The sequence below is a fragment of the Lethenteron reissneri genome, chromosome 2, assembly GCF_015708825.2.
Source record: "Lethenteron reissneri isolate LAM-NWPU_2019-01 chromosome 2, ASM1570882v1, whole genome shotgun sequence".
NCBI classification, from domain to species: Eukaryota; Metazoa; Chordata; class Hyperoartia; order Petromyzontiformes; family Petromyzontidae; genus Lethenteron; species Lethenteron reissneri.
This window is the reverse complement of record NC_083780.1, coordinates 497,600-515,159: the sequence shown is the minus strand read 5'-3', so window position 1 is coordinate 515,159 and position 17,560 is coordinate 497,600. Positions and strand designations below refer to the sequence as shown.

The 17,560-nt window shown below is 52.9% G+C and overlaps 1 protein-coding gene across 6 annotated transcripts in view; it reads left to right on the top strand.

The window, feature by feature from the left end:
* The window catches only part of LOC133362815 (serine protease HTRA3-like), a 62,078-nt gene that overhangs the window by 10,744 nt on the left and 33,774 nt on the right, over positions 1-17,560 (top strand). For 5 of the 6 annotated variants that reach the window (XM_061582017.1, XM_061581791.1, XM_061581870.1 and 2 more), the window contains 2 exons: positions 2,879-3,091; positions 14,968-15,085. In XM_061582017.1, coding sequence (XP_061438001.1) covers positions 2,879-3,091; positions 14,968-15,085 — 331 coding nt within the window. Of the gene's footprint in view, positions 1-2,878; positions 3,092-14,967; positions 15,086-15,669; positions 15,863-17,560 lie in introns of those variants that run through there. The other variant, XM_061547140.1, reaches the window with a different exon arrangement.

The following is a 17,560-nucleotide window of genomic DNA, read 5'->3' as shown; positions in this document are numbered from 1 at the left end:
AGGGAAATTAATGGATTTATAAAGGTCGGTAAAGATCCGCTGGTGAACTCAGGGCTATTGAAGGGCAAGGATCAGTTGAGAAGGTGCCAGAATGCGGCAAAACATACAATAAAAGCAATCGACTCCCTTCAACATGTCGGCTTTCGCGGCCAATATTATTCAAGATAACGTTTTTTTGGGTTAGATCGCGTGAATTTAAATTTGTTGTAAACCCACCTCCACCCAACACATTCATTCATTTATTGCGCATAGTCAGCGAAGGACCGTTGCACCAAACAGCATTCGCATAAACTGCTCTTACGGCCGTACACCAGCATCTCAAGTGATTTGTTTGATCCATGGATCACTGCAGGGGAGGGGGGGGGTACCACGGGGGCGGCTCCATTTTTTTCAGGGTCGCAGTCCATTTTGAAAATCAACCGCAAACCGAAATGCGCAATTTTTCGCATCAATAGGGACGACGTGTCCAAAAAGTGACAGCCGTCTCACTCGAACTAAGCTCCCAATCGCTAGGAAACCGGTCGCAGATGCCATGGTGACATTACTAACGAAGTTAAACCATCAGATGCCAAGAAGGTGTCTTTGGCATCACATGTGAAAGAACTGCAGCCGATCCAAATCAGCTTGAAGCAATGTCCAGGCCTCTGCACAGGAGAACAAAACTGACAAAACAAGCATTGGTAGCCTCTCACTTTGGTGCCCCGACTTAAACGTTTCTGGGACCAAATGCGGTTCCGACCATTCATTATTCCTGAGGCCAGGCCAATCTGCCGCATGGCATCAGGTCGACATTGTCCATCAGTGGTCTGTGAAGATCCCAGGTAGAGGAATTGCTCCACTGCTTGGACAGTGGAACAAAACGTGCCAATTGGTTACTACTTCAGCACTACCTGCGTGTTAGAGAGCTGGTGATAATCACCAGTGAAACGTCGTTAACTCAAATTGTAAATGTTGTGGGTTTGTTCTCGAAGACACAACCGGTGTGCTAAAGTACAGTCGTAACAAATTGCCACGTTTTTGTTCACGTGACGAAACTTACGAATTGGCTGTGTCGCGTGGAGGTGGGTTTGCGACACATTTACATTTACGCAATCTAACCCACACAAAGCCACGTTATCATGGCCAATCAACGCTCCTCACGAACTTCGTGGTTCGAGTATTTTATAAATGAATGGGGGGGGTGGCAGTGCAAGGCTTTTCGCGTAGCCATTGAAGCCACATGGCCAGACCTAATGCCCTGGACAGTGTGTGAGAGGTTGTAGTTTGTTGAGAGCGAGTGTTAACAATGCTACAATCCACAGTGTTTGCAGTGGCTGCAGTCGGCATTGCGTGAATGTGCCATATGATGATTGCATTTCTTCATTATGTGGAGCACGTGATTATCGACCGGGGTCCAAATTGATACCGAGGATTTCCAAATGATTTGAGAGACTCATGGTTGAGCCAGCGATGAGTAGATTTTGAGGGAGAGACATCATGGTGAGCCACTGCCTGATTCCTAGGAAAAGAGCTTCCGATTAATTATGCGGGGTTTAATATGAGATGATTAGACCAATACGATTTCTGTAAGGTTGAGGTACAATCGGCAAGGTTCATTGGACCCTGATCGGAGTTAATAGTGAGCTATAATTGAGTGTCGTCGTTGCAGGTGTGATAGTTTATGCTGCGATTGTCGATGAGGTGACCGATTGGGGAAACTTAGACTGAGAAAAGGACCCACGATGAACCCCTGATGGACACCTGCAGTGGATGTTACTTTGACGTAGGTACAGTCTGTCAGAGAGATACGATATAAGCCACTGAAGAGCTGTGCCGATTTATAGTGTCAAAGGCAGCATATGTCGAGGCTGACTAGGGAATGAATGAAAAATTAAAATGTAATCGCTAATCGTGAGTGGGCTGGGCGAAGGCAGACAAAGAGGGCAGATATTAGGGGCTCAAGTGAAGTGATATTTGAATTCTGACAAATGCGAGGCACTCTGGACGTTTGGAGATGGTTTATAAGTTGGTGCTGGGGCAGTGGTTTGCTGGGTCATCAGGGTTTAGAGATAGGTTTCATTAGCAGAAGTGTCACTCGGCTCAATTTAAGTGATGAATGGATAACACTGACGGGAATGAGGCACGAGTAAAAGGAGAGGCCATAATTGCAAGTTTGTCAGCACAGTGCATCATGGCACTGTCTGGTAATAGATCCAGAAGAGTTTATTATATTAATAATAATATGTTATATAGCGTCAGTCGTGCGAACGCATCTCACAATGCTGAAGATTAGATGAGAACTTCTTGGGGTGTAACGGTGAGAGGGCTTTTCGAGTGAGGGGAGTAAAGGGGAATGGCTGGTGGTTGATCTTTACAGCTGAAAGATGCACGCTGATGGTGGAGGTGATGCTAGTTCGCTAGAATTTGAGAGCAAGTGAAGATTCGGCCAGGTGATGGCACGCGGTCTCTACTTCGCTGTGATAGAAGATGGCGCGAAGTGCGGACCGCAGTTGACGTGGGCGGTTGACTGCAGAGAACCGTGTTTACGATTGTGTGAAGTGCACGAGGACTGTGATGAGCTTGCTGGTGGCTGCTTTTCAGGCGAGAGATGTGGCTGGCTTCGAGCCCGGGGCATAGGTAGACGGCCTCCGGTCGGCGACTGCTGTGTTTAGATGCAACAGCTGCGGTTGAGAGCCGCGGTTGTCACGAGAGGGGAGCCGGTCGGCGACGCGTTTGACGGGTAATTAAGTCTCAATGATGTGTTTCAGGCTAAGGTCCAGTTGATTGGCGCGGATTGTTGTGTCGGATGATGATACCTCTCTTTCTTGTATGCCCCCCCATCCACTGACCCCCCCCCTCTCCCCATATGCACCCCCCCCCCCGCCACCTTCCCACCCAGGCTCGTCGCGGCGTGTTGGGCGTAGCGCTGGTGGTGGGGGTGCACGGCCCCCCCGAGCGTGGTGCGTGTGTGCGGCGGCCCCCCACTCAGCAGTGTGTGGCAGCGACGGCGTGACGTACCGCAGCGAGTGCGCGCTCTTCGCGGCGCGCTCGCACAGCACCCACCAGGGACTCCCTTCCATCATTGCGCTCCAGCGGGGAGCCTGCGACCCAGGTGGGGGGGGGGGTCTGGGAGGGGTGTGGAGAGTGGGTGCGCAGGGGGGGTGTTTTATGACAGGAAAGCGTGTTTACAGGTGAGTGGGTAGGTGAGTGGGTGGACAAACGAGTGAACTCGTGTTCGTCTAAAGAGTTAACCAGTGAATGAGTGGGCAGGTATGTGGGTGGATAGATGAGTGGACAGCTGAGTGAGTGGGCAGGTGTGTGAGTGAATAGAGTGGGCAGGTGAGTGAGTGGGCAGTTGAGTGACTGGACAGATGAGTGAGTGGGCAGGTGTCTGAGTGGATACAGTGGGCAGGTGAGTAAATGGATAGGTGTGTAAGTGAATAGAGTGGGCAGGTGAGTGAGTGGGTGGGGTGAGGACTGGGATGAGGAGTGGGGTGAGGTGAGGAGTGGGGTGAGGCATGCTGTGTGGACGCAAGGAAAATTATTCCTGTAAACGTAGCTGCGTGCTCCCGTGATCTGTTTTACCCTAGGTATAATACGTTCCACACAGACGGATTTAGGAATCCACGACCGCAATGTTACCTGCCTCTGTGGGGTGATGCACACCTGTGATTCGGCACGTTGAAGGCAAGGTTTGGTGTTTCACACAGAGATCGCCAAGCTTCCAAACTCGCCGAGCTGCAAGGAGGTGGTGGCCAGGAGATGGTAGTGCATCACGCGAATTCATAAATCGATCTGTGTAGACCCCCAGTGCCCCCCCGCCCCCTGCCTCATATACATCGCGGTGATGGGTTTTCTCCGGGTTCTCAAATTTCCTCCTCCCACAGGAAGCCGAACTCTCATTAAAAACGACGAGCTCCAGACCAAGCATCCCAGTGCTGCAGGAACCTCCTGAGAGCGATGCTTAAGATTTATTAAGATTTACTTTGTCTGCAGATATCTATGGAATTCTAATTATCTCGGCCTCGCTGTGCGCTGCGTTGCACCGCTAGTCGAGTATATAACCTTGCGTTCAATAAACCCTCGGAGCCAGGATGAACGTCCAACTCCAATCGTCATTTATTGATTGTAACAAGGTAAAACTGGTAAGAAAACACAGATACAGCATCTGTTATAATCCGGAAACACCAACACAATGAACACCACAGCATCAGAACATTGTCTTAGATAACAATAGATCCTGGATGGACTAGGCCCCTACATTACCACTGAACAACTAGCCAAAAGCACAAGCCGGTGCGTTGCATACAGGCACATCGTGTATTCATCCCACTGCACCCCAAAAGTACAGCATTACACATAACACTAAACTGTGGATGAGATACTTCGTCATCTTTACTCTCATGATGGCAACATAGGCACAAGTCTGACTCGACCTACTAAATCACAAGTAACATCCACAATAAAGAAAGTCGCAGGCTTCGTTACTAACTAGGCCTCGTATTTACTACAACAACTTAACGGCACCATAAAGGTGTAGAGGTGTAATTGCGCATGGCTACGAATGTTGAGGTGTGATTATGCATGGCCACGGATGGCCAACAAACACAAGGGGCGGGGTTACGGCCGTACACAAGGGTGGCGCTAGCACCGACGTCCGCATGTGTATCCCCCACGGGCCCCCCCTCGGGGGCGAGTCCTATAAAAGGTGATGAGCTCGAGGGCTCGAGGTCGGGACTCAGCTTTAACCAGAGAAGACGGAAGACCAGCTAGTGTAGGCCCCAGAGCTCCCCTGGCTCGCTGTCCTTATAAGGGCCGACCAGGGCAAGCCGGTGGCGTGGCCCCGAGAGCCCAGACGAAGCTGGTCTGGTGACTCAGGGAGCCGGGATCCCAGCTTAACCAAGCTGGGACAGATAGCCTCCCCTAGTCCCGTAGTGGAGGAATTGGTATAGGTTGGAGGGGTTAGCTGTCGAGAATCCCTGTAGCCAAGTGACCTGTACAACTGTGTTGGTGTAATAAATAAGTGTGCCTCCGATCCTGTCGTCAAGCCTCCATATATACTTACTACATCTGGGGTCAGAAGTAAACGTCCAACGATGGACACACGAGGGACGACACGTACCAGGGAGTCGGAGATGGAAGACGCCGCGGCCGATTCTCCACCAGTGATGGCCGGGGTCGAATCGGAGCAGCCGGGGCCGAGTACGCCCGCGCCGCTACGACAGGAGGAGGGGGATGCGTCGGCCGAGGGACTCCGGCTGGCCCACTCCCGCCTGGCGGACCTGCTCTACGCCGCGGCCGCCGCGTTGGAGGAGATCACGCGGCTGGGGGCTGGAGGAGCAGCGCGGGTCGACGACGGCAGCCGGCGCGGGGCGACGTTTCCCGCCACCCCGACGCGGCTCGCGGTCAAATTTCCCGCCATCTCTACAGTACGAGCGGAGGGCGGGGCCGGCCCGCGTCACGTGTCTGCTGAGCGCCAAGCACAAGCCGTGACATCATCAACGCCGGCCGGCGCGTCAACATCAGAGCGACCGGCGATGCCATGTGCACGGCCCGCCCACACTGTATCATCGGCGGGGAGCGACGGAGAGCGTTCTGCGGCCACGGACGCCGCCTTACAACAGCGTCTGCCGCCTCTTAAAGAATTTGTCGGCGCTGACGGAGACTGGGGCGGCTTCAAGAGGCGGTTCATCGCTCATCAAGAGATGGCGAACTGGTCGGACGCCGAGGCTCTACGCGCGCTGCCAGCGATGCTGGACAACGACGCCCTGGCTACCCTCACCTCGGCGCCGAGGGAAAAGCGCGCCACTCTACACCTGGCGTTGCAGCTGCTGTCAGCCGTCTATGGGCCGCCTTCGGACTGCAGGCAGCTGTTCCACGATCGGAGTCGGGGCGCCAACGAGTCACCCCTGGCCTTCCGGACGGCTCTCCTGGCTCTGGCAAAGGCTGCTTTCCCAAGGATGGACGAGGAAGGAGTGGATGCCATGGTGGCTGAGAAGCTGCTGCTACTCGCTGACGAGCTGGACGTCAACGTCCTGGCTCAGGACGACGCGGAGATGTCGTCCCTGCTGGTCGCGCGCCACATCCACGGGGGCTTGCGGTCCCTGCGTCGGAAGGCGGCAAAAGGGGGCGGCCGGCCATGCCATGGCGACCACCGCCCTCCCATCGGAGGAGGTCTGCGGGGTGGAGCGGCGAGGGGAATGGAGATCGGCGGCACCGCAGGCTCGGAATGGACCGAGCCGCCAGGAGCAGCCCAGGTCATCTGGGGCGCTCACACGCTGCTACAACTGTGGCCTGCAAGGCCACGTTGCGTCTGGATGCCGGGCTCCCCGTCAGCGCGGGGCGACACCTCGTCAGGACGCCACGCCGTCTCCTCCCAAGCTCCAGCAGAGAAATACGGCGAGTCGCGGCACCTCACACGTTTGGCCCACGCACACATCCGACACACACTCACGCGCTCAACTAAACAGGGCTCCAAATTCCCCGTCCGTCGCGCGCGATTGTTCGGTAATGCGGCGAGCGCTCCAACCGGGTCAGTGGTCGGAGCTCGCCCATCGTGTCGTTGCTGCGTCGGCGGGATCATCGGTCGTGGTCGGTCACATTGATGGGGTAGAGGTGCGGATTTTAATTGACACAGGGGCATCGGCGACCATTATATCTGATTTAATTTATAACATCCTTCCCGTTCAAAGTCGTCCCTTGCTCCCTGTTGACGTGCCGTGCTATGCCGCTAACGGAGGCTCTCTGGGCATTATTGGCCAAATCCGCGCCACTATCTGCATTGGGGACATTAAATTATCCGGCCCTGTTTTGGTTTCCTCCTCACTCGCGGTTCCGTGCCTGTTGGGGACGGATTTTCTGGCCAAAATGCCCATCCGTATCCTTATTGACCAAGGGTGCATTGAGCTCCCATCGGGCCGACGCGTTACATTTCTGTCTTCCCCCACCACGGAGCGTCGGGCGTTTGCCACCGTGCAGGCGCTCGTCACAAAAACTGTGCGCGTGCCTCCGGGGGCTCAGATGCTCGTCCCTCTTAGGTTGCGTCGGTCGTTTGATGCAGGGGTTGCGGATCGGGGGGTCTTGTTGGGTCCATCTCGGGCCGGGGTCAATGGACCCGATTTGCTCGCGGCTCAGACTATGGTGAGAGGGGATGGGGACCCCTTCATTGCAGTCCTTAATGTGGGATCGCGAACGGCCGTGGTTCCTCAAGGGACCGTGCTTGCACACGCAACGCCGGTGCCCTATGAGGAACCACTCGTGGGTCAGGTATCCACCGATCCTCCGTCGCGACCGCATTCGGACTCTGATGACGGATGGCTGGATGCGCTTTGCGCGGGTTCAGTGGACCTGTCTGACTCGCAGCGCGCGCAGCTGCGAGTTCTCCTGAGCGAATTTGCTGACGTTTTTAGTCAACACAAATTTGATATTGGTTGTACAAAATTGCTGCGACACCATATTGACACGGGTGACAGCGCGCCGATCCGCCAAAATCCCTTTCGGTTGAGTCCCGCCGAAAAGGATCATGTCAAATCGGCTGTTGATGACATGCTAGCCGCCGATATCATTTCCCCTTCCACCAGCCCGTGGGGCGCGCCGATCGTTTTGGTGAAAAAACACGACGGCTCACTGAGATTTTGTGTTGACTTTCGGCGTCTCAACAAAATCTCTGTGGCAGATGCGTACCCGCTTCCTCGGATGGATGAGTCGCTCGACGCCTTGGCCGGTGCGCGATTCTTTTCCACCCTTGATTTGCTATCTGGATTCTGGCAGCTTCCTCTGGATGACGAATCGAAACCTAAGACTGCTTTTCGTACACCGCAGGGCCTCTTCCAATTTAACCGTTTGCCGATGGGTTTACATTCTGCGCCGGCAACTTTTCAGCGGTTAATGGAATTGGTCTTGGCAGGTTTGCAATGGGATTCGTGTTTGATTTACTTAGACGATGTCATCGTCTTTAGCAAATCCTTCGAGGAACACCTCCAGAGGTTGCGTGCTGTTTTTCTCAAAATGCGGGCTGCCAATTTGAAATTTAAACCACAGAAGTGCCATTTACTCCGCGAATCGGTGCGATATTTGGGTCACATTGTTGGGCGCTCGGGGATATCCACTGATCCCGCCAAAACGGAATGCGTCAGCTCCTGGCCGACTCCCACCTCTGTGGGAGAGGTCAGGAGTTTCATTGGGTTCGCGTCGTATTATCGGCGATTTGTGGCTGACTTCGCTACGATTGCGAAACCATTGCATGCCTTGACGTCCAAGGGAGTCAGGTTTCATTGGGGGCCGGAGGAGGAGGCTGCTTTTCGCGCCCTCAGAAATGCTTTGGTGGGAGCTCCGCCGTTGAATTACCCGGATTTTTCACAACCCTTCTTGCTCGATACTGACGCAAGTAACACGGGCATCGGGGGTGTGCTGTCCCAGCTCATCGGGGGCGTAGAGCATGTGGTGGCTTACGGTAGTCGGGTACTGTCTCCAGCCGAACAGCGGTACTGCGTTACCCGTCGGGAATTATTGGCCATTGTTTATTTCATTCAGCAGTACCGCCCGTATCTGTACGGTCGGCGGTTCACCGTCCGTACAGATCATGCGGCCCTACAGTACGCCCTGCGGGTTCAACAACCATCGGGCCAGTTGTCTCGATGGTTGGAGATCCTCCAAGACTATGACTTTGTCACCACATATCGTAAGGGTGTCCGCCACACGAACGCTGACGCCCTGTCACGATTGCCACCCACTTCGGAGTGCGCGTGCCTGTTGGGTTCGGGGCGTTGTAGGCCCCCGAACGTCACCACCGATTCGGTCCTCGTGGCCGCTACCGATGCACCTTCGGCTTCGGGTCCTATCGAGCAAGAAGGGAGGGATTCGTTGCTGGGGTTGCCGGTCGCGGAATGGGGACGCCTCCAAATGGAGGACACCTCCCTCCTCGCTTTGCGCCGTCGCGTCGGGGGGGCTGGTCAGGGGGTGGAAAACGTTGACTCGTGGGGGTTGTTCCAGGGTCTTTTGATGCACTGGGATGGAAAAACCCGGCGCCAGCGGCTTGTGGTGCCTGCTGCTTTAAGGGGTAAGGTGGTATGGGCTGTTCATGAGCGGCTTCTGCACTTGGGGGTTCACAAGACCTTTGCCACGCTCCAGCTGGATTTCTTCTGGCCGGGCATGGAAAAGGACGTGGGGGATCTCTTGGGGTCATGCACGCAATGCGCGCAGAGGAAGCCGCCTGCGAGGGGGTCCAACCCTCCGCTGCAGTCCATAAAAGTTTCCCGGGTTAACGAGCTCGTCGCTCTGGACATACTTGGGCCATTTCCCGCTACGCCCAGGGGCAATAGGTATTTACTAACGGGGGTTGAATACTTCACGAGATGGCCTATGGCCTGGCCCCTGGCGAACCAGTCGGCAGCAGCCATCGCGGAGGCCTTTGTCCAGGGCTATGTCCTCGACAAAGGTGCTCCGGAACGGCTGCTTACTGACCAGGGTAGGAATTTTTCTGGTAAACTCCTACGTGAGGTGTGCGACCTCTTGGGTACGGAGAAGGTTCGGACCTCTCCGTATCACCCACAAACTGACGGGATGGTGGAACGGCTGCATCGGACCATCACGTCCATGCTGTCCCAGCAGGTGTCGGTATCCCAGACGGATTGGGACCTCCGCATAGCCGGTGTGTTGCAGGCCTACAGAATGGCTCCTCATGCGGCCACCGGATTTTCCCCTTTCTTTTTAATGTATGGGCGCGAAGTTAACCCCCCTGTGGCGACCCAGCTGAAGCTCTCGGCGCTCCCGGCGAAGTCTAATTTGTCCGAACACATTAAATTTAACATCGCTAAATTGTCTGAGGCGCGGGAAGCGGCCGTGCAAAATTCTGAACTCCGCCAGAAGGCGAACGAGAGGCTTCGGTTGGGGCGGGTGCAGGTGGTCAAATGGGAACCAGGGGACAGGGCGTGGTTGCACTGTCCTCAGGTGCCGCTGGCAACCTCGTCGAAATTGGTACGGCCGTGGCGGGGGCCAGTGGAGGTCGTGCAGGTTTTGCGGCCGCAATGTGTTCGCGTCAAATGGGGGAGGCGCCGGTGGTATGTGCACCCCTCAAGGTTAAAACCATTTGTCGCGCCGCCCCGTGGTTCACACACACACACGCATGGCCAAACGTGTGAGGGTGTCGCCGACTCCCCGTCGTCGCTGCACTCGCCTAACCTGACGCCAACTGTTCCGTCCCCAGGTGAAACAGGAGTGACGGGTCCACACCCACCAACCCCTCCCGGAGGGGTCGGGGGTCACTCGGCAGCGACGCCTGACTCTCTTGCACCCGGACCGTCAACAACCGTCACTGAGCGTGCCAGGACGGGCCCTTGTGACGGGCCCGCCGCGCGGACGCGCGCCAAAACGCGCAGACTATTGTGAGGTCGGCCGTTGGGGGGCCTTGCGGACAATGGGAGGGGTGGCGTCCGGAGTGTGTGTATATATGTTGGTTTTGGGGTATTTATTCGGGGGGGGTGCGTCGGGTTATTTTTTTTCCTCTCTCTCTCTCTCTCTTCCTGTTGTTGTTCTTGTTAAGGTTCTCTTGTTCTTGTTAAAAATTACGCGAGGCACACACACGGGGTTTTTGTGAGGGATGCACCTTTATTCTGATTTTTTTTTTTGCAGCCAGGGACGGCTGCGAGCTGTACAGGGGGGGGTGATGTAGAGGTGTAATTGCGCATGGCTACGAATGTTGAGGTGTGATTATGCATGGCCACGGATGGCCAACAAACACAAGGGGCGGGGTTACGGCCGTACACAAGGGTGGCGCTAGCACCGACGTCCGCATGTGTATCCCCCACGGGCCCCCCCTCGGGGGCGAGTCCTATAAAAGGTGATGAGCTCGAGGGCTCGAGGTCGGGACTCAGCTTTAACCAGAGAAGACGTAAGACCAGCTAGTGTAGGCCCCAGAGCTCCCCTGGCTCGCTGTCCTTATAAGGGCCGACCAGGGCAAGCCGGTGGCGTGGCCCCGAGAGCCCAGACGAAGCTGGTCTGGTGACTCAGGGAGCCGGGATCCCAGCTTAACCAAGCTGGGACAGATAGCCTCCCCTAGTCCCGTAGTGGAGGAATTGGTATAGGTTGGAGGGGTTAGCTGTCGAGAATCCCTGTAGCCAAGTGACCTGTACAACTGTGTTGGTGTAATAAATAAGTGTGCCTCCGATCCTGTCGTCAAGCCTCCATATATACTTACTACAAAGGCATTTACATCACTATAACGGTCATTCCAACATTACAACAGCATTGCCAATATTATAGGAATATAAACAAACTTACAGACAATGCTTCTTAAGCTCCCACAATGGACAAGTGCGGCTGTGGTCTCACTGAGATGCGATGCGTGCCGCCATCTTGAATTATGAGTAAGATGGCCCATGCCCGCGTGGTTCACTGAAATCTAACATCGTGACTTCCTGGTCACGTGACCAAAATTATCATAAAAAACAGGAACTTCCTGTGAACGTACGCTCCACATCTGCCGTGAGGCAAGACACTAATTATTCCTATTGAAATGGCGCATGAGGTGAGTGAATGGGTCAGAAGTGAGTGAGAGAAATGGGTAGGTGAGCAGTAGGGTGAATGGATGAGGGATTGCAATAGCAGGTGAGTGGATAAATGAGCGATTTGGTGAGTTAGCGGGTGAGCAGTTAAGATGGCGATTGGGTGGGCGATTGGGTGGGTGAGAGAATGAGTGGGTGAGTGAGTGGGTGAACGGGTGAGTGAGTGGGTGAGCTAGCGACTGTGCCAAGCATCGGTCTCTGCAGGATGTGGAGTAGACGGAGTGTGTGTGGCGAGGAGGCGAGTCTGTGTGGTTGAGTATTATGTTGGGGTGTATGTGGGGGGTTGCTTCGGAACATTTTTCATGGATCATTTAAAGTCACCCTCGCCGCCCTGCGTCTCCCCCTACACCCGTCCTCATTCACCCCTCCACCTCGCCACACATTCCTCACACCTCATCCAGACCCTAAACTCTTGTTTATTTTACCAGCTAAAGCCCTATACTATATTTTGCCACTGGTAAAAGAGATCTCATAGTGTAAATGCTTACCCCGAGCTCTCAAGACTCTGATATTGCACTGTGTTTGAGTTGTACGCCTTCTGGTGTCATCTGGTCCAACACCAATGGGGACTAGGCTCTAAAGAAAGCCGTCTCGGGTGTGGACCAATAAACTTCAAGGACAGTGCATATTATTATCATTATCAGAGTTGCTTCTTTTTGTTTGCTTTTTTGACTACTTGTGTTGTGGTTATTGCAAACATGATGCCTTGAATAAAGGTGTCAGTTTTGTACCAGTTTAAAAGGGTAAAAACCTACTACTATATTTTGCCACTGGTAAAAGAGATCTCATAGTGTAAATGATTACCCCGAGCTCTCAAGACTCTGATATTGCACTGTGTTTGAGTTGTACGCCTTCTGGTGTCATCTGGTCCAACACCAATGGGGACTAGGCTCTAAAGAAAGCCGTCTCGGGTGTGGACCAATCAACTTCAAGGACAGTGCATATTATTATCATTATCAGAGTTGCTTCTTTTTGTTTGCTTTTTTGACTACTTGTGTTGTGGTTATTACAAACATGATGCCTTGAATAAAGGTGTCAATTTTGTACCAGTTTAAAAGGGTAAAAACCTACTACTATATCCTCCATACCAGGCGAGGTAGTCAACATCCCGCCACCAATATATGCCTTTTTGGTGTTTGTACATATTCATACCTGCTCTATTAATGCCGGACAGGGTACAGCCGATTCGTTTGGTTCTAATATCTTTGTGTGGAAAATAACGGCGAGTCGCGTTGTAAATGATGGCGCTGCCAAACGTCACTCTCATTGGCCACGTGAAGAGCTCAGAACCACTCGGGATTTGTCCCTTGGGTGGCACCACTTCTTTGACCTCGCCCATGGGCTATGTGTGTGTGTGTACACTAATGTGTGTGTACAATAATGTGTGTACACTAATGTGTGTGTACAATAATGTGTGTACACTAATGTGTGTGTACAATAATGTGTGTGTGTACACTAATGTGTGTGTGTGTACACTAATGTGTGTACACTGTGTGTGTACGCTAATGTGTGTGTGTGTGTACAATAATGTGTGTGTACACTAATGTGTGTGTGTACACTAATGTGTGTGTATACACTAATGTGTGTGTGTGTACAATAATGTGTGTGTACACTAATGTGTGTACACTGTGTGTGTACACTAATGTGTCTGTGTACAATAATGTGTGTGTGTACACTAATGTGTGTGTGTACACTAATGTGTGTACACTGTGTGTGTACACTAATGTGTCTGTGTACAATAATGTGTGTGTGTACACTAATGTGTGTGTGTACACTAATGTGTGTACACTGTGTGTGTACAATGTGTGTGTGTGTACTGTGTGTGTACACTAATGTGTGTGTATACTGTGTGTGTACACTAATGTGTGTGTGTACACCAATATGTGTGTACACTAATGTGTGTGCGTGTGTACACTGTGTGTGTGTGTACACGAATGTGTGTGTGTGTACACTAATGTGTGTATACACTAATGTGTGTGTACACTAATATGTGTGTTCACTAATGTGTGTGTGTACATTAATGTGTGTGTACCCTAATGTTTGTGTACACTGTGTGCATACACTAATGTGTGTGTACACTAATGTGTGTGTGTACACTAGTGTGTGTACAATAATGTGTGTGTGTGTACACTAATGTGTGTGTGTACACTAGTGTGTGTGTGTACACTGTGTGTGTACACTGTGTGTACACTAATGTGTGTGTGTACACTGTGTGTACACTAATGTGTGTGTACACTGTGTGTGTACACTAATGTGTGTGTGTGTACACTAATGTGTGTGTACACTGTGCTGTCTCTAGGCATTATGGAACCCTACCGTTTGGCTGTGTACACTGGGCCCCAGACCTCGGTGGTTGTGGTTGGATGTTAGCCCAGACTCCCACATTGAGTCCTCTGTGCTGGGACACGCGGGGAGGGGCCGGGGAAGCAGGGAGCGGAACCACGAGGGTCCAGGCACCCAGAGTCGAATTGAGCCGCTCTAAACTTATCGTCATCAGCATTAGTAGCACCACCACCATCAGTATCATCGTCAGTAGCAGCAGCAGTGGCAACAGCACATTAGCATGAGCAATAGATACAGCAGTTGTCAAACCAGTGCCATCAGCCGAATCGGTGTCATCAGTGAAACCAGTATTGTCTTCAGCTTCATCAGTCATCAGCAAAACCAGTGCCATCAGACACATCAGTGTCATCAGCTAAATTGATGTCATTAGCTAAATCAGTTCAATGAGTTCCATGAGTTGACCAGTGCTATCAGCTGAATTATTGTCATCCAATACATGTCATCAGCTAAATCCAGTGTTTTCAGCTAAATCAGTGCCATCAGTTTAGCCAGTATCTCCAGCGAAATCAGTGTCATCAGCTAAATCAGTGTCATCAGCGAAATCAGTGTCATTAGCTAAGTCAGTTCCATTAGTTGACCAGTGTAATCAGCTGAATTATTTTCATCGGCTAAATGAGTATCATAAGCTAAATCCGTATGATCAGCTAAACCAGTGTGATCAGTTCAAACAGGGTCTTTCGCTATCTTAGTGTCATCAGGAAAACGAGTGTTATCAGCTAAACTAATGTGATCAATTAAACCAGTGTCTTCAGCTATCTTAGTGTCATCAGGAAAATCGATGTGATAAGCTAAATCATTGTAATCAGTCCCATTAATTGGCCAGTGTAATCAGCTGAATCATTGTTATCAGCTAAATCAGTGTAACCATCATCACCAGCACCACCATCAGTTCCATCAGTTCGCCTCCCAGGCAGAGTGATGGCGGGTGCCAGGCAGGAGCAGGAGGAGGGTGGCCACGGTCATGGTGTCTCCGGGGTGCGTGCGGGCGCGACGCCGCACTGGGTGGTGCGCGTGCGCGTGTGCGCGTGCGTGCTCGTGCTGCTGTGCATCGGGGTATTTGCGTACCTGTTCGTGCGGCCTGTAGACCCCGGTGGTGCCGGGGCCCAACCACAGCGTGAGAGCCGGCGGGCGCGCTACAACTTCATCGCGGACGTGGTGCAGCGCGCCGCGCCCGCCGTGGTGCACATCGAGATCTTCAAGAGGTGCGTGCGAGTGTGTGTGTGTTCCAGTGTGTGTGTGTGTGTTCCAGTGTGTGTGTGTGTGTTCCAGTGTATGTGTGTGTGTGTTCCAGTGTATGTGTGTGTGTGTTCCAGTGTATGTGTGTGTGTGTTCCAGTGTATGTGTGTGTGTGTTCCAGTGTATGTGTGTGTGTTCCAGTGTATGTGTGTGTGTGTTCCAGTGTATGTGTGTGTGTGTTCCAGTGTATGTGTGTGTGTGTTCCAGTGTATGTGTGTGTGTGTTCCAGTGTATGTGTGTGTGTGTTCCAGTGTATGTGTGTGTGTGTGTTCCAGTGTATGTGTGTGTGTGTGTTCCAGTGTATGTGTGTGTGTGTGTTCCAGTGTATGTGTGTGTGTGTTCCAGTGTATGTGTGTGTGTGTTCCAGTGTATGTGTGTGTGTGTTCCAGTGTATGTGTGTGTGTGTTCCAGTGTATGTGTGTGTGTGTTCCAGTGTATGTGTGTGTGTGTTCCAGTGTGTGTGTGTGTGTGTTCCAGTGTGTGTGTGTGTGTGTGTTCCAGTGTGTGTGTGTGTGTTCCAGTGTGCGTGTGTGTGCTTTCCAGTGTGTGTGTGTGTGTTTAACAGCAGAGGTCTCACTCCGAATCAGTCAAGCGGCAATATATTTTCATCGGTTGCGTAACGCTGTGTGGAAGCTACCTGGTCTGTCGCTCCGTACGAAGCTTCAGGTCTTCTCGGCCACAGTCATTCCCTCACTTCTCTACGCTTGCGAAACGTGGACCCCCCTAATGGAGCATCTTTGCCGGTGAGAAACATTTAGGCTGGCCTGCCTACGATCCATCCTGGGTTTAACCAGGCTGGATTGTGTGAGGAGCTCACAAAATCCTTGAAAGATCTGGGCAAAGTCCCATCGGTGAGCCCCTCTGGCAGGCAAGGCTGCGCTGGCTGGGTCTTGTAGCCCGCATGCCTAGCCACCGCATGCCTAAACAGCTTTTGTTCAGCCGGATCGAGGCGGCTAAACGGGCGCGGCACGGGCTAGAGAAGAGATGGAGTGATGTGGACATGGAGTTGAGTGGACTTGCCGATGACTGGTACCAGCAGTGTCAAGATCGGCCTCTGTGGAGGAAGCTCGTGAAGGACGCTAATGGGCAGTTTGAGGCAGTCGCCCTCCAACAACAACGGAGGGCGGAGGAGCGATGCTCACAACAACGAGCGGAGCGCCGGGTGGCTAAAGCACAGCAGTTTGGCACAGTAGGGGGCACAGGTGGTGCATCAGCCAGTCATATCGGTTATCTCAGTCGACCCGTGGCACCTGGGTCTGCCCCGTGACCTCCTGCCAGCGGGCGTTCGACACTTCACGTGGCCTCAATGTGCACATGGCCTGGCACAAGCGTCGTGGTGACGTCACCACCACTTAGTGGCGAATGGCGGTTGTTGTTGTTGTGTGTGTGTGTTCCAGTGTGTGTGTGGGGAGCGGTAGTGTAGCGGTTAGCGCGCTGCGCTACGAACTTGGCGACCCGGGTTCGATTCCCGCTCACGGCCAACACCAGTGACGATTATTTGAACCGATCCTGGGCCTCCCCTAGGTCGACTCAGCCTAAAATGAGTACCTGGTGCAGTGTGTAAACATCGCTACTAGGGAGACAAAGGCGTCCAGGCGTGGTGTTGGCCACCCACCTCCTTGTGTGCCGTGCCGGCCTTCATAGGTGCTCGCTAGCAGCACTTGCTCCAACAGTATGTTAAGGCTATACGGGGGATCTTTGTTTTGTATGTGTGCGAGTGGTGCATCGGCCGGTGATCTGAGTCAGCCAACCCATCGCACCTGGGTCTGTCCCGTGACCTCTTGTCAACGAGCCTTCGAAACTTCACGTGGCCTCAAAGTGCATATAGCCTGGCACAAGAGCCGTAGTCACGTCACCTCCACTTAGTGGCGAATGGCGGTTGTTGTGTGTGTGTGTGTGCGGAGCGTGTGTAAATGTGAATGAGTGTATATGCGATGGTTTTTGTGTGTCTTATGCCCAGCTCTGGTTTGGCAGCAGAGGTTTCATTCCAAATCAGTCGAGCGGCATTATCTTTTTTATCGACTGCGTAATACTATGTGAAAGCTATCTGGCCTGTCGCTCCAAACAAAGCCTTGGGTCTTCTCGGCCACAGTCATGCCCTCCCTTGTATATGTTTGCGAAGTGTGGAGCCCTCTAATTGAACATCTGGCTGACCTGCCTACAATCCTTCCTGCGTTTAACTAGACTGAGTTGTGAGAGGAGCTCACATATCCTTGAAAGATCTGGACACAGTCCTATCGGTGAGCTCCTCCGGCAGGGAAGGCTGCGTTGGCTGGATCATGTAGCCCCCGCATTCCCAGCCACGGCATGCCCGAGCAGCTTCTGTTTGGCCAGATAGAGTGGGCTGAGTGGGCTGAATGGGCGTGGCATGGGCTAGAGAAGAGATAGACTTACGCGGTACAGAAGCATATGGTGCTGCGTGATCTTGCCTATGATTGGTA